The following is a 21078-nucleotide window of genomic DNA, read 5'->3' as shown; positions in this document are numbered from 1 at the left end:
AGTATTTTAGGATCCCATGGACTCATCATTTCTTGGATGCTTGAAGGCAGAGAAACATGAGGCAGAGGTATAAGTTGGGGCTTTGTGGGATTTCCATCGTGGTAAATATATCTGAGAAATCTCTAGAGTTTAGGGGGGTCTCCTTTCATCATAAATGTCTGAGCACTTCCAGTCTGCCAGCTTTTGCTTAGAGGTTTTTATGATTCAAAGGCATCTGCAGGGGGGCTTTCCTGAAAAGGGGCACTTAGGAAATTAAATGGAAATATACTCTTTAATAAATAAATAAATTGCAAGAAATATTTGTATGAAAACTCTCCTGAAAAACAACAGTTTCCTTAATTTGTATTAGCCTAATTTAAAATAAAACAGATTAAACCTGAAGGAGAGTTTTCCCATAGGTATTTAATTGTCCTTTGTCTCTGTATCATTAGTTAAATTGGATTCACTGGCCGAGTCCTGGCATTTTTTGGAAGGTCACTGGAAATGCAACAGTCATTGCAAATGAGCTAATTTAAAGCAATACAGACATGACCTTTGGTAAAAATGTTTGCGTACTCATAAATCCCTTCCCCTGGAAATTTTATGTTGTGTGTGCAATGGAGGCCAAAACTTGAATATAAGTTAAGTAAGACTTGACTCTCAGCTAAGATTGAGAAATGACCTGTAGCTCTTGGTCTAATCAATGCAGTGCTGGCCTGAGACAGGATGACAAAGCTATTTTCCCTTGTGCTGCTGGATGAGTTTCAATAATCCACTGCAACTTTCTCAGTTGCTCCATCTGTTAAAAGGGGATTATGCTAATAACATCTTTTGTTATATACTTTGAGATTCATGGAGGCTGTGCTGTATATGAGAGGGGTAATGCATTTAACAAACAGATTATAAACACAATAATACTTTTTCTCCCCCTCCTATGTAAAAAGTAACATTAAGTGAAGGGAGTTTAAATGACGGAAGAAGGAAGTTTGCTTTATTTTTCATTTCATCTCTCCCTTCTGCTTCCCTCCAGCAGCTGTGTTAGACTTGTAAAGTAGGAGCCCATGAAGATGGCCACAGAACATTTCTGCAGCAACATGTTTGGATATAAACTGTGCCATAGAGCTTACATTTTGCTCAGATTTAATATACTTTCTCTCTCTCTCTCTTTTCCCCCTAGGGCAGGGTAGGTTGTGGATAGTCAGGCCCTAACGGTATAGCTGAGAACAAGTAGTTTCCTGTAACTCTTATTTATGTGACTAGTTTACTGATTTTTTATATTCTTCCTCCTCTTGTAAGAGCTGCACAAATATCAGTAGATCAGGAAATGGTACAGAAAATAAAGCTCTGTTAGGACCTGTGAAACACAAAGACAACGAGTGGTAGAAGGGGAATGGCATTTTATCTTGGCATAATTCTGCAACAGACAAAAAGGTGGTTTATTAATAGGGGTTTGGCAGACATACTACACCAACCCTTAATGACTGCAAGAAGACCGAAGCAGGTGTCTAATTTCCTGCAGGCAGCATGTGCCTAATGGGTGACAGGTTAGTGCAGCAGGAGAGGCAATGGTCAAGTTTCCCTACTCAGTTTTCTCAGCAGTTCTGGGCAGCTGGGTAAGAGAGCAAAGTTTCTGCGATGGATGAGGCACTATGAAAATGTTCTGGACTAAGTATTAACCCAGTGCTTATTGCAGACCCAGATATTTAGCTTTTGTATGGGCTGGGCACTTTTCCTGTAGCCTGTAAGTAAGAAAGGACTACTAGTGGGATAGCCTGTGGTGACAGAGGCAGGTTTGGAAGAAAGGCTGGGAAGAGATGGGGGGTTAATGGCGAGAGTGAAGCGGAGTTGGTGGGTGAGGGAATGACAGATCCAGAGGGATGGGGGCACTGGCTGGTGGGGAAAAGGTTTGCCTTCCACAGAGCACCCATGTAAGATGTATGCAAGAGCTGAGCTGCATCCAGCCCAGCAATGCTTGCCCTTAGCTTTTGGCAGGAGCTGGAGGCAGCCTTCACCCTCCACTGAGAAGGGCTGCCAAAGGTCAGAGGCATCCAACTTTGGCTCTTCCTTGCATGGCATCTGGGAAGGATCCTTAGTCTCAGCTGCTCCAGGGATTCCCACAGGTTCCCTGGGGCTTCCACCTCCTGCTTTTCCATGGACTCATTTTGTCTCCACCCATGTCGGATGGAGCACAATATGATGCTGCAGGTTTTTTTACCGCATTTGTGTTCAATGGAAAGGGAGGGTTCGTTCAAACACACAGAAGGATTTGCTTCTGCAATCCAAAAGCAACAATCCCGTTGGAGTAAATCAGTCCTTGAAATCGTCTCTACCTCTCCACTGCCTACAGAGGGAACTGTAAGCTCGCTTAGGTTTTGGCTAAGGTTAGGGAAGCTGCTACTCACTGGGCATCTGTGCGACGGTTACACATGGGAGAGGCAGTTCTTCACTTTAACTGGCTTGTGCTAGTTCACAGCTATTGAAAAACAGTGGCCTTATTTGCTTGGTAACGCTAGTGGTTTATTATCTGCTTTATAAAAGGCCTTTATAAATCCCCAGACAAGAATCCCTGAAACCAGGACATTGGGAGTGCTGGAGCAGACATACCTCCTGACCACTCACTGGCCTTCTTGAGGCAGCTGGGCAGCACATTCCTCACCCTGCTGTACACATCAAGCAAACTTTTCAGCTCCTCCTACGCTGCCTACATTAATGATGTCTTATTCCTTATTATATTAATAAAGCTGGTGACAAGCAGCAGACAGTGAATGACTGACCCGACTTTTGAATGCTAATATTTGGAAATCCTTCACTTTCTTAAATTAGGGAGGATTGCGCAAAAGAGAGACAGTGGCACAACATTTTCATTTTGTCCCTGTACAGTGTGTGGCAAAGTGGGCACAATTAAAGCTTCTAAGCACTGCTGAAGGCCAGCAAACAGCAGTATAAAATGTGAGTCTTAATGCATGTTCTTTTCCCTTGTAAACCCTAGGATACCTTAATAGTGACAAAAATGAAGCTCTTTTGACTTCTGTTCTGATTTTCAGGATGTATTTGCATTTGCTTTCACTTCTCCATTGCCCATGAGAGCTTTGCTGAAGAAAAGTTGACTGTTTCATGGAGCTGCAACCTCTGATGGAAGCAGTATGCTTTAGGCAAGGTACAAAAGCAATCTATCCTGTGGAGGAAAAGGGTGAAAAATATAAAGGAAAAAGAATAGCAGAAGATTATGGAAATGGTCTTCCCAAGACAGGCCAGAGGTCCATTTACAGAAAACAGGTTGTATTTGAGTGCTCTATGTCGTGCCATCTTAAGGTAGCTCAGATGGATCATGCTCTAGCAATGCTACACTTCCTGTAGGTTAGACAGGGAATCCAGACGTAACCATCTTTGTTATGGACGTCTAAGGTAAGAGAGGCAGCCCCAGGATATGGTCCCACTTAAAAAAGGTTGCCTTGAAGTCAGGCAAGTCAGTCTCTGTCCTTAAAGGCAGATAGGTACATCTGGGCTGAATATAGGAGGGTTCTTACATTAAACACCTTTGCATTGTATACCATGGAGACTCCAAATCTAATGCTATCTCACTAACACTAACACTAACAAACCAACTGTTGTGGTTTAACCCCAGCCGTCAACTAAGCACCACGCAGCTGCTCATTCACTCCCCCGCAGTGGGATGAGGGAGAGAATCGGGGGAAAAAAAAAAGTAAAACTTGTGGGTTGAGATAAGAACAGTTTAATAGAACAGAAAGGAAGAAACTAATAACGATAATAATAATAATAAAATGACAATACTAATAAAAGGATTGGAATATATAAAACAAGTGATGCACAATGCAATTGCTTACCACTCGCTGACTGATGCCCAGTTAGTTCCTGAGCAGCAATCTTCCCCATGCCAACTCCCCCCGGTTTATATACTGGGCATGACATCACATGGTATGGAATACCCCTTTGGCCAGTTTGGGTCAGCTGTCCTGGCTGTGTCCCCTCCCAACGTCTTGTGTCCCTCCAGCCTTCTTGCTGGCTGGGCATGAGAAGCTGAAAAATCCTTGACTTAGTCTAAACACTACTCAGCAACAACTGAAAACATCAATATGTTATCAACATTCTTCTCACACTGAACCCAAACCATAACACTATACCAGCTACTAGAAAGAAAATTAACTCTACCCCAGCTGAAACCAGGACACCAGCCCAGAGGCAGGACATCTTTCTACTCAACTGATGCCATATAATGAAAACTGTGACCTGGGTGAGAAAGGCTCTGAAAAGTTGTAGCCCTGTGTTGGCACCTCAAGCAAAACAAGAACAGCTGGACCTATGTGCTTGCTCTCTGCAGGAATCCCTTCACATAGGAATAATTACATTAAGGACATTGCATAATGAAGAGGAAACAAGTAAATATGCTGGAGCCTGCTACAGTGAACAGATTTTCTCTTGTCACTATCTCACTTTTTGCTGATTTCCTAATCTTCCTGAATTAACTTCCTGAAGTTAATTTAAAAATGGACCCTGCCAGTTGGGAGTATCAGGAGGTGTTACTTTTTCACAGAGTAGTTAATAATCCTTCATCCATCTGAATGCAGGAGTATCTTTAAAGTCTGACTTAATAAATGATTCACAAAATTGAGCTTTGAATGTTCCCTGGATTTAACTTCTGGGGAAAACCAGCACTGTGTAGGTAGCAGAAACACCAGTCAGGATCCTCCACTGACAGAGGTGGATCTCTGATGTCCTCAGCCATGTTGCTGGATGCTGGGGGAGATTTGTGGCACAGGTCTTGAGACCATTCTGTCTAAATTGTTCTTAAACTACAAATCCAAAAAACAGAGTCCCAAAGCATTCCTGAGGGCAACCTGGTTGTTGCTGTATCAATCTGGCAGTGCTTTACCACCAGCCTAGCAGCAATGGCATCTTCAGGAGTGTAAACCTGTTGCTCTATTCTTCTGGGTCAGCCAGCCCTGTGTGGAGCATCTGCTGGTGACATAAACTGCATTCTTTACAGCCGGGGATCTGTAAAGCTTCACCCGTAACATTGCACTGCCTGGAGAAAACCTGTATGACATATAACAAAAGAGAGCAATAGATGCCAGGCCACTGAGCCTGGTTTAGGCAAAATACTAAGGGAAGTAGGAGGAAAGGCAGGGAACCTCTTAAAAGTGTGATATTGTTACATGGTGGAAGAATTTCAAAGCCAATCCAATTATTTTAATATTAATTAAAGCCCAGTTAAACCTAAGGGATTATTAACATGTTTTACAATATTTCTAAAGACTTTTAAAGCTTTCTATATGAACAAATACTAAACTTGCACTGCAGGAATAATACGCTCCTGCCCCATTGCATTCTGTGATGCTTCTGCCCAAGAATTTGAGTCAAAAGCTTCCTGTTCTGCATGTGCTGTTTATCTCCTAGTCAGCAAAGTTGTAGCGTATTTTGATTGGTTTTTATGACTGCCTCCTTCTTCCTAGAAGTAGTCCAGAACAGTGTGTAGCGTTAGTGAGAAAAACAAATCACGTGCAATGAAAGGCACACTTAGCTTTCCCCTCCTCTTTATTTTCTGAACTCCTGGATAAAATCCAGCAGGGAACTGCTTCCAAAGTCTATTTACAAATTTGTGTTTACTTTTACATACACGTAGTCTTTACTACATGTGAGCCCTGTGTACTCACCCAAGGAACTCAGAACCTTTGTGAACATTGAGAAATTCAGTTTCATAACAGTAGTCTGAGGCTGATACTTTTTTCTCTATTTTATATTTAAAAAACAGAAGAAGAGTGAGGTTAGCTGGGTTGCGCAGCAGAGCACAGAAAGCCTGCAACAGTGCCAGCCACAATGGAAGTTTCCAAACTTCCTGACCCACCCCTCAGATGTAGGATTGTTCTTCTCCTGCTGTTTCCACTCCAGAAATCTGATCTTAGGACACAAGGTCTGTCCTCTCTGTATTACAAAGATACGTATGTTCCACAAAATGACCTAAACTTACTTCCTAAAAGGCTCTGGCTAGCAAATCCCTTTAAAAAACTATGAAGACTACATATAAGAGAATGATACATTTTTTCTGCAGTTAGTAATGTGCATGTGAGGCTGTAAGATTTGCCTGCATGAAAGGTGAGAAAGAATCATAGCAAACCTATCTGTATTTTTTTTTTCCTAGATGGACAAAGTAGAAAAAATCCCAAGTATATTTTAATTCACTTGCACTTTAATGCAGGCTTGTTACCACTCTTTCAAACCTGTCATGAAGCCGTATCTTAAAACTTGACGTGCACATTACTCTGTTGGTACACTTGGCTGACTCTGGATGGTAGCTTATACATGAGTACTTAGATATCAGTTCTGACTTGAAGCAACTTTCCTATATGGCAAAATTTAACCTGCCCTGAATAAACTGCATTTTAACGGGAGGCTTACCACAAATCAATGGGCAGGGGAATGGGAAGCATCACCTGCAGCTATCATACTGACAGGGAAGACCTCTGAGTAAAAGTCTACAAGCAAACACAGTGAGTAAACAGAATATAAAGCCCAGCTGATTTGTAAAGGTCAGCCCCAGATGTGACCATTACCCCCCACCTGCTGCCGCGACCTTTATGCCACACTATGGAGGCAGCTGCATTAGACAAATGGACAAAGGGTTCAATTCACAACACGAAAGGCTCATACAGCTTTGCAGTGTACAGCACCCAGTTTTGTGCCTGTCATCTTCCTAACCCCATCCCCACTCCTGAAACTCGTGCCCAGATTTACACAGAAAACAAACGGGATCAGGGAAATGGTCCGTTCGAAAAGCTCCCCTCAAGCTTCTATAAGGCATTTGTATGTGACCTATGGCAAAATTTACTAGCAAGTGAAAACACACTAACTGTGCCTGGTGTTATTTAAAGAGCAGGCAGCAGCACAGCAGTTATAGCAGTTTTTATTCCTGTGTACTTCTGCGCGCTGCAGAGCCTGAGGATCTAGCGTGTGTCACAAACCCAGTTTCTCAAGCCTGTAAACAAGACTGCTCCGGGTTTGGCCCCGCTGCCATACCTGTTTGACCAGAATATGTCTGAACTAAGCCAAGAGCTTCTCAATAGCTCCTGCCTTTTTTTCCTGCTGAGGGTCCTCTGTGTACATAACGAAGCACGTGTCTGGTGTCTCAGAATGAGTATCAACAGGGCGGGCATCAGCTTGGTCTGTTCTCTATTTATCACGAAAACCCCAAAGTCTCCCGATTCTTCACCAGTGCAAATCCCATATTCTGCCGGATCTAGCTCTGAACTCCTCTGCCTTGTACTTAACAGCGAGGGTCTGGATGACCCAAAGCTTCCCACAGGGCTAAGCCCAACGTTCAAGGGCACGTACGGCGCAGATACCACTAGTCATGCAGCTCCACTACCCACAAGCTTTCTGCCCCTAACTGTGAGGAGGAGGCAGTCATTTTAACCCTCCTCTGGTGAAAGGCTTGCATGGCCTTCCTCAGTGGTGGGGGGGAGAGCCGCAGCTGGCAGCCCCCATTTCCAGGCCTGATGGGGAAGCTGCCCTGCGAAGGAGAGGGCGGGCCGGGAGGCCTCCGGGTCTGGAAAGGCCGATGCCACGAAGGAGGGCGTGATGATCGGGTGATGTGGAAACATCACCTCATGAAACGCCTTTTGGTAGCCTGGGGTAGTTCCTAAGGGGAACGTTCCCAGGTGCGGTGTTAACTGCAGTCATTAAAACACCTGCCAAAAGCAAGAAGCAGGCGTTGTGGTGGGGCCATCACGTCAGGCAGCGGAGGCGGCTGTCAAACATGCTCCTCGAGCCGAATGGTTTGGTGGAGACAAGGAAACCGCCTTGATCAGCCGTCAATAGATGTGTCATAAGATTTGAGATAAACAGCTGATAATTCTCTGATTAAATTCTCTGATTAGTGAGTGACTAATGTGGGGTTAAGAAATAGGAAGAGCTCAGCAGAAAGGATTCAGACCTGATGTAAGGCACCAGGCTGGATGGGTGTATTTCAAAGACCAGCACTGGAGTCTTGTGCATTAACCCAGTGCTGGGACGTACTCAACGAGGTGCCTGGCTAAGTAGTTTAACTGCCGTGTAGCATTTCGCCTCCAGTCCTTATTTTTACCTTTACTCAAACTCGCTTCAAATGTAGTCAGCAAACCACCATGTCTGGGCTCTGCTGCAGATTGCAGCAGTCCAACAGTTCCTCTTCTCCCACTGACACTTAGCCAAGAAGATTGGACAGAAATGCCAGGATATTCTCAGGTTTTTAATTTAGAGGCTGGATTATTGCAAAGCATTCAGCATATGTCTGCATTTTAAAATCATTTAGGAACTTGAGGTAGTGTGAAACACAGCTATCCCTATTTTCAGCAGCAAAGGGGCAGGGAGAACATTGTGGTCGTACTGCAGGAGCTGCCCTGGCTCCCACGCTGTCCCTGGAGCAACGCAGGCTGTGGGGGCTGCACAAGTAAGGAGGCTCCAAGCTGCCTGGGATCTTCCCACCCTCTATCTGTGCCTCTCTCTCCATGTGATGCCTTGGGACCCCAGAGCTACCAAAAAGCTTGAGCATAATGGCTCCTTTTACTTGAAAGCAATGGCGCAGGCCAAGTTGGAGTGAGGTGATAAAGCCGAACTGGTTTCTTGTTGGGCCTTCTCCACTTCATATGATAAAGCTTGGCTATGGTTTTCATATTGCGAAGTACTTAAACTGTGCTGATCTCCATGTGCTGTAGCCCCCCATGTGGCCTCCTACAGACCAGCAGCTATATTTTGGTAGCCTTCTTGTAGAAAGTAAACGTAGACAGCAGTTCTTTGGCTTGGTGGGTAAAGACATCAGGCTGTTTGACTAGGAACTCACTACTGCAGTTTCTGACAGAGCTCTCTGTAGTTACATTTCTTTGACATTATTTATTGATGTCCCAAGCTTCACCTGATTCTAGTTACACCTCTCCAGGAAAACTTAATGTTCTCAGTCAAACCTGACTATTCCAGATACTAGGAAATGGTTTTCTTTCTTTAGGTCATTTAGAAAGGTAATTTGGTCATCTGCTGAATTTAGGATTGTCATCTTATCTTAAAAGAAGGTGGCCCTCCTTCCTCTTTGTTGCTTAAAAGACACTCTGTAGTGGAGACAGCATCCCCTCATCAAAGGTACTGTCTCTGGGTCTCTGTGAAAGAACAGATCAGCTGCTCTGCACTAGACACCCACACCACAGAGAAGATGTAAGTCACCTCTGGGCATCAGAGGTGGGTCTCATAATTGTTTTGTAAAATCAGACGCTCCTCAAGGGAAGAAATAGTATGTTTCTGTCTGGTATTAGCAGCAACGAAGCACACATACAGTGTGTACTTAACTACATTAAGAGGCATGATTACTGTAGGAACCAGATTTTAATTACCTGAGTAATTCACAAATGAGTAACTTTGTTTACAACATCTGTTGCATCAGTGTGATGAGTTAAACACCAGTCAGGTGATGTTGTGAGATTGAGTCGGAAGTTTGAGATTGAAGAGCCTCTTAGGTCACCCAGCCCATCCCTTGGCTACTCTGCCACGCTTCCCTGCAACTCATTTCTGCATTATTTTCTTAGTCAGATTCAAAATATTTCATGTAACAGGGTTTTCACCACTAGTTTCTGAATTTTTTACACTGTGAGATTTCATTGCTGGGAAAGAGGTCCTGGAAGCGCAGCCTCATCCTGCTGTGTGACTTTGCCACAGAATAATAGAATGCAAGGCTGGAAGAGACTCAGAGATCATCCGGTCCATTTCTATGCCTACAGGCAAATTCAATTATAATTAAAACATGTCTGAAAAATGCATGTGCAGCCTGCTCTGAAAGATCTCAGCCTCTTCTGGCAAGCCATACCAGACCTTGCCTACTCCTGGTACTGTCAAGTTTTCCTAATGCGTACATGTTTCCTGTTGCATTTCATGCTCACTGCATCTCCATCTCTCCCAAGGAGACATGGATTATGTTTACCACCTTTTCATTTTTCTTTGCAATATTTTTATATAAGATATGTTTTTCACTCCAGTGAGAGTATGAAGTATAGACTAATCTGTTCTCCTGCAGATATCATGCCATAATATCTGTTATCTCTGAATCTCCTCTTGTTTTATTCCATCTTCTAACAGCTATAAGAAATCTCTTAATTCTTAAACGCTTCAGATTTAGCTGGGAAAACTACAGGTTGGCTTAATGCTGCCAGACTGGCCAAGATAGGGTCATAAAGCCTCTCTAGGGGTCAAAAGGCAAATTTTGCTTTGCACTGCAAGTTACAGTGTTCTTATGAATATTAATGAATTTACCTTGACAGCTTAGGAGGATATTATTCCTGTTAGACATCAGGAGAACTGAGCAACAGGGCTTGTGATATGTCCACACTCCTGGAAGGAAGAAAGCTCAGGTAGCTCCAGAGGAGATCTGGATCTCTTGGCTACACTGGTGCTAGTGAACAGTGACAGTGCCCATCCTCCGACTTTGATGCTAGCTGGCGTGGTCTAGTCACCTCCATGCTATTAAGCTCCTTCAACCCTCAAAACCAGTTGGCCCCATTCAGATGCCTGTTGGAAATGCTGTGTGCTCATTCCCAAGATGGGAGCTGCTAGCTGGCTGGGGCTGCAGCTGTGCCATGTGCTGTTCTTCCAGTGTCAGGGCACAGATCAGAGTGTCCCAGTGCCTGTGCCTGTGCCTTGACTCTGTTTAGTTTTCTTGTACAGGAACAGCCCTTGTGTCCTATTTCAGTAGCTTAAGTGCAAGGTCATCTTTTCCCTACATTAGCTCTGTTCTCTAAGGTCAGCAGGGTGACTACAGAAACTGGCACAGCTGAAGAAAAGATGTGATGCATTGTGTCTGCTTTAAAATAATTTTTACTCATGTCAGTTTGCATTTCCAAGCCTACTGAAAAGGAAAGGCAGACAGTTGATTTATAACAGTCACTCTAAAAAATGGACAAATATAATTCAATAAATACTAAACTTTTCCATTAATTGCAGGACTGAATGAAAGCTCCTTAGGGTTGTTTTTCAAATGCAAGCAGGAACAGAGATTAGACAACCCTAAAGATCAAATACTTAACTGCAACATTAACTGTACTTTTAAACTGCTGGCAGAGATCCTGGAGAGTCGCGTGGTTGTTACACCAGTACACAAAGAATGTTTTACAGGACTGTCTCTGATCACTGTTTTTCAGAGGAACTGAATGCACCGGCAGCAGCACTATTGTACAATTACCAACTCTGTTGCAACGCAATGTTGACTTCTCTGCTAATGAACTGTACTGTTTTTCTGTGGCAGTTCCTATTATTGTGTTTCTGAGATTGGTTTTAAGAACCAACCTTGATTGGTTTTAAGAAAGAAGGAAAAGGAAAGAGAGAGGGAGAGAAAGAGGGAATAAAAGCAAGGGAAAGAAGGAGAGAGGAGGAGAAAGAAAGAGGGGAAGGAAGAAGGGAAGGAAGGGAGGGAGGGAGGAAGGGGAGGAAAGGAGAGAGGGAAGGAGGGAGGGTCAGTTTAGTCCTTTCATGAATATAGATACTTGAAAATAAATCTACTAATCTGAGCTGTTTTTCAGTTGAGTGGGCTCCAGACCAGACTGCAAAGGCTGGGGAAAGAGGAAGAAGGGATGAATTAATACAAAACCCCCTTGAGACACTCTGCCAACATGTTCCTGATGTTTGGAGTACGAAGGCGGCACTTCCCATTATACTGCCTGCCCTCACAGCCGCTCCTTCCAGGCTCAAAGCAGCTATTCTAGAGCCAGCAGTGTGCACAGGTGGCAGATTAGTACCCTAACTGGTTCTTGTTTTGCACAGCTGATTTCCTTTGGGAAATCTGGAGGCTACAGCCAAACTGTGGAGCAGGCATTTTCCAGGGAGTGAACCCAGTTGTTCCCCAAACACTACATCCAGCCAGCACATCTGAGTTTCCTTCTTACATGGTCAAGACATGGACAGGGCTGGCACCTCTCCCTCGGGAGGTGGAAATGCTCCTAGAATTACAAAAGCAGCAAAGACTAAAGACATACACTGAGACCCACACCTCAGACTGTGTAAAATAGGATGAAACTGTGATATTTCATGTTCTAAAATATTTAGTGTTATCACTGAACAGTCAACTGCTATGATATCTTCAAGCCACCATCTTGGTCAACAAAGCAGCAAGATCCCTCTTAAACGCAAACAGGCACATGCAACAGGAAAATATAATTATATTAAATCCAGCATTTGCATACAACATACATCTATATTTCAATTAATAATTTAGCCTGCAAGAGTATTTCTGTTCATTTAATTATTGGTGCAATAATGCCAATATTTTTATTCGGCTTCTCAGAATAGAAAGGATAGACTTGTTAAAACAATGGGCCGTATGGGAAGAGATCTGTTTCTAATTCTGATGCTAGACTTCCTTTGTAATGCAGAGTAAGTCATTTAATCAGGGTGTATCTCAGTTTCTTCATTTGAAAAATGGAATTAATAATACCTCCTGGCCCATAAGGTTGCTGAGAGACTCGGTAAATTGTATTTGAATAGTGTGGTGCAATCCCTAATGGAATGCTCAAGTGCAAGGTATTATCATGAACACAGAAGGGCTATGTGCCAGAACTCTACTGTCTTCTCCTGATGGTGCCACCCCAAACTTACCTTTTGCATCACCCACACGAAATGTTATTCTAATTATACATATAACAGAGTGTGTGAGTGAGTGTAATGAACATTAGTGGAACCCTTAAGAACTGCACCTACCAGAACTGGGTGAATTTATTTCTGTAATGCTTGTTTTTCTATTTCTGATTCCTCCTTATTTGTTATTGTTTCATTAGCTGTATTTAAATGAGAGGAAGTCCAGAAAAGGGATCATTTCATGTCTTTTCTATTTGCTCAGTAAGACTCCACAGAGTATTCTGGGTGTCATATATCTTGAGAATGATAAAGAGTACAATGAGTTTGGTTTTTTTTCTGGTGAGCATTTGTGCTTGAAAAATTTTAAGAGTTGAATATAAGGGAATATGAATGTTTTCAGAACACACACCACCAGCAAACCTGGCCATGTTTGAATGTTAATTTTTCTAAACACCAAAGGGATATCTTTCAAATGATTTGTTCATATCATCATATTTATCGATACTGTAGAATTAGTCCTTTCAGTACAAAATTTCACTATGGAATAAAAAATAGTATAAAATGCAGTACAGAATTTCTCTTCAATAGCTTATCCTTTTAATTGAAACATCAATCCCATCATCTCCAGCAACACTGGCAGCTTCCCCTTTTTACTAGGTATTAATTTATTTCAATGTGTCTTGTAACTGTGTCTTCTTTAAACATGAAGTCACCATTCACTCCTACTTCTACGTATACCGAAATAGGTTGTCACAGTAATTGTGTGCCACCTCAGCTTTGGGGCTCTGACTCTGAAAGTGCAGCCATGCTGTTGAGACTCCTGTGCTGCCTGTCAGTAGGGGACTACTTGGGGAATAAAGTCCTGGCTCTGGTATGCAGCCCCTGCACTCTAGGTTGCTTCAAAGGGGCTGAAATGTGCTCTTCTTGTCCTACAGAATTCCTTTTCCTGTCCTACCGGGTATTAGAGGTCTTCCTGTACCACGAACAGATCTAGGGATGCTGCCATATGAAAAGATCTTTTCCCTAGGTAGCAGAGGGGGATTTCAGCTCTGCCTCTGTCCTTTGCATTTGGCATCCCCGTCCTGCAAAAGAATAAACAGAGCTTGTTGTGGTCCATGCTTCTTCAGAGCTCACAGGGATTTTCTGCTTCCAAGCTCTCTCCAGCTGATGAAACAGATCCTACTAGCAGAGGATTCAATCCTTCTGCAAAAACCCTGAAAACTGAGATGGTGGAAAGAGTACAGATAAAAAGTGAGGATGACACAAGGGCAATGGAGTCACAGGAGAGGTATTCATTAGAGCAGCTGGGCTTCAAGGACCATAATTGAGGCCTGGATACATTAACTTCTGTGCATAGTTAATTAACTGTATTATTCCTCATTATTCTTTTTTTCTTTCAGATCCCATTGATGAAAGATCCCAGTTGGATTCGAAACGTCTGGACTCGCAATCTAAATGTAGGAATTTAATTGTTCGTTTGCTTTTTAATTCCAGTGCCTTAGGGCAGGCCTAGCTTGAAGCCTCATGGGTCATTGTGAAAACAGGGTAAGGCAGTGGTTAACTCTCGTCCACCTTCTGGTACCCACCGCAACATGTCCAAGTGTCACCCTTTGGACACTGTTACTATATGTCCACTGTGGTATTATTATTGCTGTGAAAGGTTGGGTGGCTCTGTGAAACCGGTGGCCCTCATGTGTGACCAGTACTAGCAGGATAAGAATGGAAACACCACAAAAATTTGGAAATTTGGCACTTGACTTGGGCAATAAGCACAGAATCAGCAAACCTCTGGCAAATGTGAGAAGCGAGACTTGTCCCAAGCCAAGGAAAACGTGCCCAGACACCCCTGCTAGACCACATCTGTGAGGTGGTGGTCTTGGGACACAGCCATGAATTGGACAGAAGAACCACGCAGGAGAAGTAATGAGAGAGGGAGAATGGCAGTTATAGAACCACTGCTGAACGATTGGTGAAGGAGGGAAAAGAAGCAGATCCATGATACAACCTGATGATTTCCTAAGTGACTCTGGACTGTATTCCTGAGTGACCTACTCTTACGGTGATGTTGGGGCAGAATATTTAGAGGCTGACATTTTTGAAATGACAGGTAGGACCACAGCATTTCTACCCAGCACCAAGCAGAGCCATGTAGACACATCTGCTTAGCTGAACTATTGAAGTCACCGTACAGCTCTGCGTAGGTTTCACAGGAGACATATTAGCCTGGGTGGAGTATAATGTTAGCATAGCTATACTGCTATCTCATGTAGATCCCACTCAGGTGTTTCCATACAACCTACACAGTGCAGTGTAGGATATACTCTGTGGTTCATGGATGAACCTTCCTGATCCAGGAGTCTACGGTGACTTGCATGTAGCTCCTCGGTGTGCTAGCTGGTTGGTAAGAGCCTGGCAGCTTTTCAGTTTGGGTCTGGCAGATGTAGGTCAAATTTTCCATGAAGGTATGTCAACTTTTACAAATTGAGGATCTAGCCTTTACAATGAGTTTGATATTAGCAATGTCATGTAAACTGGACAGGTGGATAAGTCAAACAGGCAGTGTGAAATGAGGGTGAGGTTGGTTGCTGTTGGCAGGCGTTGGGTTTGGACATCCACTTCAGTAGCTGAGCTATGCAGACAGAAAGGTACCTAGGAATTCAAAATGCTGGTAATATAAACAGGGAAGGAACTCCAATTAGCAAAGGACAGCAGAAAATCTGAAAATTAAACACATGTAAACCCATAATATCAATGTGATCTTTCCTTTCCAAACTTTGGAAACATTTGAATCTGCATTCAGGTGAGATTCTGAACTTTAGAAGAACATCTCCTGGGTAAGCAAAACATGTTATGTGAACTTGTACTGTAACTTTGAAAGAACTGAGGATAATGCATTCTTGCAGTAAAATTATACCTTAAGAAGAACCAGTTTATGTTTTATTTGGGCAAAATTTTGAATTCATTTTTATGTATCATTATTACACTATTTGTCCTAGATTTCTCATAACATAGTACAGAAATACAGGAAGAAGAGGAGGAGGAGGAAGGGTTTTGCAACATATCCAAAACCCGGCGAGCGATACTGCAACTGAACCAGTGGACCAACCTGCACCAGCATCAGTTGCCCCCGTACAGAAAAAGAAATATACAAAAAAATCAGTTCGCTTAGCGAATATGCTGTATTTAAAGCATGCTACACAAAAGGGAGATCATGGGAAATTAGCAAAGCACTAATAATTAAAAAATCCCAAAGATGTTGCAGACAAAAGACACGTTCGCACTAAGCTCTGCGTATGTCTGTACAGACACGTTAGCAGCATGAAACAGAAAGTGAGAAAACCGTATCAAACTGAATCTGCCACAGGAAGCAGAATTATACAGGATAAATGACATCTGTCCTGAAAAAGGTAAATGAGCAATAAGCATGATCCCAACCCCACGCAAGCAACATGCAAAACATGCAGGGTGAATGAGCTGGGCCGTCACCTAGGGCTGCAGGGGAGGGGCATCTGATATCACCGGGATGACTGCACAGGGAGGCTTTTTTCTTTGTGCCCAAATTGCAGTGTGGGGGTGGGCATGGGGAAAACAGCGTGTCTGAAGAGTTCAGAGCAGAAGCAGACATGTACCTTGACATGACTCTGAGCTATGTGTGGGTATGATTTTGGTTTTTATTCTATTAAGTAGAATTATTTTCTGTATTTTCTGACCAGACCTTTGTCTCTTCTTGTACCATGGCAGAGCTTAATACAAAGCACTATCTGTTTGCCTGTTCCTAGTCTTGCTTTCTAAAAAAAATTTCCACCTGTTTGAAACAATAAGCAAGACCCTTTGCTTGTGTAATAGAGTGCACTGGCTTGAATGGGATTATGTTGCTTTGTGTGAAGTGAGCATCAGGCCTGATACTTTTCAGACTCTAAATTCACTGGGATGGGAATTCTCTTTGCGCATGATATGCTGAACACAATGCTGCTGACATACAAATAATAGTAAAACAAGCTAATGTTACTTTTGTGGGCAGAAGCTGCTAGGTTTGAGAGACTGTTCGTGGTATGTGTATTTGTCTGCAGTAGATAAACTGTACAGTAAACTGTAATGAGGGTAGCAGGAATGAGACAAAGTTTCTGATGAATTCTCAGATTTGCATAACGGAATATGTAAAGCATACAGGCTGCCAGGACAAAAGCTTTCTACCCCAGAACATGGTAGACCTAATGAAATGGATTCCACTAATATCACTGAAATAAATTATTTCCATAGACTTATGCAAAATACTTGTTTTAAGAAACACCTCTGCCAAATATATGGAACAGGGATAAATTATTTTCACAGCGTGCTGATTCCTGAATACAGCCATTTTCTCAAAATAACTCTGAAACATAATTTTTAAAAAGAGTTCTTGTATGTATGTGCAAGTGCTTCTAAGCTTTTTTCAAATTATGAACAGAAATACAGTTGACCCTCATTGGGTTTTTTGTAAGGGCAGGATCTAGACAATGATACATAGAGCAGGCAGAGTTGATTACACATTCATTTACAGTATTTTAATACTGGCCTAACTAAAATTGTTTCAACTTTCTCAGTTCAACACTGAATTAGATTTCCTTATCATGGATCATTGCCTCCTGAGAGCCATTCAAATACATCAAATACATACTTTCTGGCCAGATTACATAGCCATAATAACCCCACTTTAAGACAGGTGTTTCATTTGCAAAAACTTTTGTGCATTTTATACTTTGAGACTCTTTATATTTCAGAGTCCTTGTTCAAATATTAATATTATATTACTGAAACTTTCCATTAGGGTAAAACTCTAATTTTTGCTCAGCTTTCAACACAACAGCAAAAATCAGAAAAAGGAAATACTTCCTTTCAAGGCACAGAGTGTAGGTCCTCCATTAAACACCTTGTTTTCAAAATCCAGATTGGCTGATATACTCTTTGTCACAGCAAACCTTAGTTTAGTTTTCCAAATAATTATTTTTAGACTGATGGACATGAAATGCTGTTTATTTGCATTTCTAAAATAATATTCATTACTATGTTCAAGGATTGTAATGCTGTAACACTTCTGGAGAGACTACACTCATTTCAACACCAAGAATATTTTGAGGGAAGGATTTACTACTGTGTTACCAGGGACACTTCTCCCTCTCATAGAATTTTGAACATGAAACTGAAATAAAGTACTATTTTCATGATTTTGCAAAGCCGATCGCATCTAGTAACTATATTAGCATTCCAGATGTAGAAATCGTAAAAATGAAGCCAGTTCCTCAGATAGTGTCACATAGATATGCATGTCCTTACAGAAGATGTAAAGAAAGACAGCAGGTACAAAACTGAAATAAATTACAATGTTCCTGCTTTAACATACCTGACTTAAAGGTACCAGTGAGAGTTTTTTACAAGTCCTCAGCCTAAACCAGGAGAGTGAACTGCTTAGATAAGCAAAAGGCTGCAGTAAACAACCTTATTTACTGATTAATTGCCCAGGCTTGATGCAAGTAAATAAAGAGAATTTATTGTCCTGTGACTGAATGTGCAGGATTTAATTCTGTGCCTCAAATTGTTTCTAGGATTTCAGCACAATCTTGATAATTAACTTTATGAGTAACAATATATTTCTGAGAACAAATCAGCCCACAACAGTAAGATTAAGTCAGCTCTGACAGCAAGCAAGTCTGAAAAGATCTTTTGACAAATATATTTTTAAATATTATCATTGTTTCAAACAGCTCAAATTTTGCCTGAAGAAATTATTATCACAAGCATTCAAAGGATGACTGTACTTTAAATCCAGAACAAGAACAGTCCTTGGCATAAACCGGAATCACTAAAATCCCCAAGAACGGGATTGCAAAGAAAATACCTCTCAGATGGGTTATCCCAAAACAGTATCTCACCTCTCCCCATGAATCACCTGATCCTGAGTCTAGAGGTTAAAGTTCAGAGAGATCTGAAATCCGTGCTGCCAGATTAAGGTGTCCTCACAGCTTGGCACATGAGAAGGAATGAGAAGACAGTGTGAAAAGACCTGAGGGCCAAAGTTCTTGAACAGACTTCCACCCTTACACCTGCCTCGCTGTTACAGAAAGCCTTGCAGAGGGAAAGCGGGCAACCTTCAGGTGGAGGTGCAGGATCCACACCTGCTGCACAGGCTGAATTGTGAAAAGTGGAAAAGTGCACTTTTAAATGATACACACAGATGTTTTAAAAAAATGCCCTAACCTGGTTATATTCTACCACTTCAAATATTCAAGAAAGTTGAATCTTAGTGTGAGGGGGAAAAAAAAAAGTAGCAAGGGGTTGGATTATCTCGCTTTTTTTCAGCAAAATTAATAAGATAGGGCTGAAGAGGGGAACTTTTGGGCAAAGCTTGCAGATGCCTCCCCCATCAGTGCACTGGCAGGGGAGAAAGCAGCCAGGGTCTGCCTCTCCTCCTGACAGCTTGCTCATAATCCTCTATCTGCCTTTTTTTTGAGGGGAGATTAAAACCTTTTTCATCCAGTTTATATGACAGCCTGAACTAATGACAGTACTTGAGATAGTGCAGAATTTTCTGACTTCAAAGCCAAGTAAACCTGCTTCTCATAACTACGAGCAAGGGACTCAGTAGCCCCTTCATTCACCAGGAGCCACACACAGAGCAACCACTTTTATAACCTGGTCCGCACAGAAGTGAAGAATTTTTCTGTCACAGTGAGAAGCGCCAAATGTTGTTACTTTTATTATAAAACTGATTTTAGACACTTCACTCTCTCAGTGGAGTTACAGAATCAACTTCAAGCTGAGCTCTATTAGCACTTAATGCTTTGCCTGCTGTAAGAAAAAGCTTTATACAAAATATCTCTTTATCTTCCTATTATCTTAAATTGGCTATAGCTGTTACATCTTTGCCAGCTGCAAGAAAGAGGGACTAGTTTGCACAGTAAGGAGGTAACAATACAGTGAACTAGTCAAGATATGCTACTTCACAACCCCCAAGTAATAACTTTCAGAACCGAGGATAATTTAATATTGGTAGGTAATCTGATGTAGAAATTGCAGACATGAGGCTGAGAGGAAAGCAACAATCTTCTCAACAGAAGGAGTTTGTTTCCAAATATCTTTTCTTCTTCAGGATTCAGATTGCTATTTGAGTTTGCAAAAGTTGCAGGAATAGTAAAGAAAAGATTATACCCTGGGAAGTAGAGCAGCTTTGTTTGAAGTTCTCAAAGCGTGTTTTGTACTATTTTGTTCTAAACAAATAATACTGATGATCTTGCTTTTGATTTGCTGTGCTTTGAAAACAGTATTCTGGGCAAAAGCTTTGCTAGTCATGCATAGATTTACTGGACTGATGAAAAGCTAGCTTTTGGGCTGGAAAGCATTTCAGTCCAAAACAGGATGGAGGGATTTTCCATGGAGTTGTGTATGATCTCTTATTTCTTATATGTGTGTGCATTTAAACATCAGTATGTATTTTGCCTGAGCAGAGTACAGGTCTGTGTTTGAACATGCCTATGCAGGAATTCTGGGCTTTGGCTGAAGAAAGAACATGTTGATGATTTCACTGTTATACCCACTGTCACTGCTTTGCTTTATCAGCGCTCAAGATTTTCTAAGCTTTCTGAGATTCTATTTAGAGAGCTCAAGCTTGGTTATTTGGAGATTTGGAGCTAAATTACTTTTAGATGAGATTGGACTGGTACAAGTGGACATCCAGCAGGGTTGATCTATTTAGCCTCTCTTGTTCCTAATTTAAATATTCCTACACTCTTTTGCTTTGGCCATGTTTGGATCATAGGAGTCAATAGATGCCTCTGTTTCTCAGTAGCCAAGTGTTTTGTAGCAGAGAACTGAGTTTTGACTGTGGAAAGAACTGTTAGGATATAAAGGAAGCATTGAGGTTTTCGTGGTTTTGCAAGGCTGGATGTGAATCTAGAGGAAAAAGAAAGGCTCTTTTGAGAACCTTCATCATCAAGACTTGTTATATTCTGAAAAGTAAAAAAACAACAACAAACTTGTCTGTTAGTTTGTCAGCTACAGATCCCCTTTTTGGGACTATATTTTCAGTGAGGGGCAGGGGGCAAGTCCGAAAGTACTCGGTTCAAAATGAAGCTTGGTTAGGCAATGCAAGCCCTGACGGCACAAGAGCTAATAAGCACGTTATCGTTACAGATGAGCATTTTGGTACATGATCAGTGCCTCCTGCCCTGCCTGTAATTCCAGCTGCAACAATTCCTGGAAAATTACAATCCCACATTTGATTATTTGACAAAATAATCCTCTCAGTTTGCCTTTTCACCCATCACTCCCCTGCCTCATAGATGACTTAAACTTTATAGTACTTCTGATGACATCACAGTCCCCCTGAGGATGATGTCATCATTTCACCTCTTAACGGTGAGGCCAAAGAAAAAAGATAAGAAATTATGTCAGAAGTGTATTGGCTAGCATGTGTGACTGTCAGCAGACAATTAGAATATTTGGGAACCGTGACCATATGGAAAG

The 21078-nt window shown here is 42.0% G+C and overlaps 1 protein-coding gene across 2 annotated transcripts in view; it reads left to right on the top strand.

Moving 5' to 3' along the window:
• LPIN1 (lipin 1) overlaps positions 1 to 21078 on the top strand; it is an 85180-nt gene that overhangs the window by 9481 nt on the left and 54621 nt on the right. For both annotated transcript variants that reach the window (XM_069805782.1, XM_069805777.1), the window contains exon 2: positions 13980 to 14036. In XM_069805782.1, coding sequence (XP_069661883.1) covers positions 13980 to 14036 — 57 coding nt within the window. The remainder of the gene's footprint in view (positions 1 to 13979; positions 14037 to 21078) is intronic.

This window comes from Haliaeetus albicilla, chromosome 18, assembly GCF_947461875.1.
Source record: "Haliaeetus albicilla chromosome 18, bHalAlb1.1, whole genome shotgun sequence".
NCBI lineage: Eukaryota > Metazoa > Chordata > Aves > Accipitriformes > Accipitridae > Haliaeetus > Haliaeetus albicilla.
This window is presented reverse-complemented; position numbering and strand designations above follow the sequence as displayed.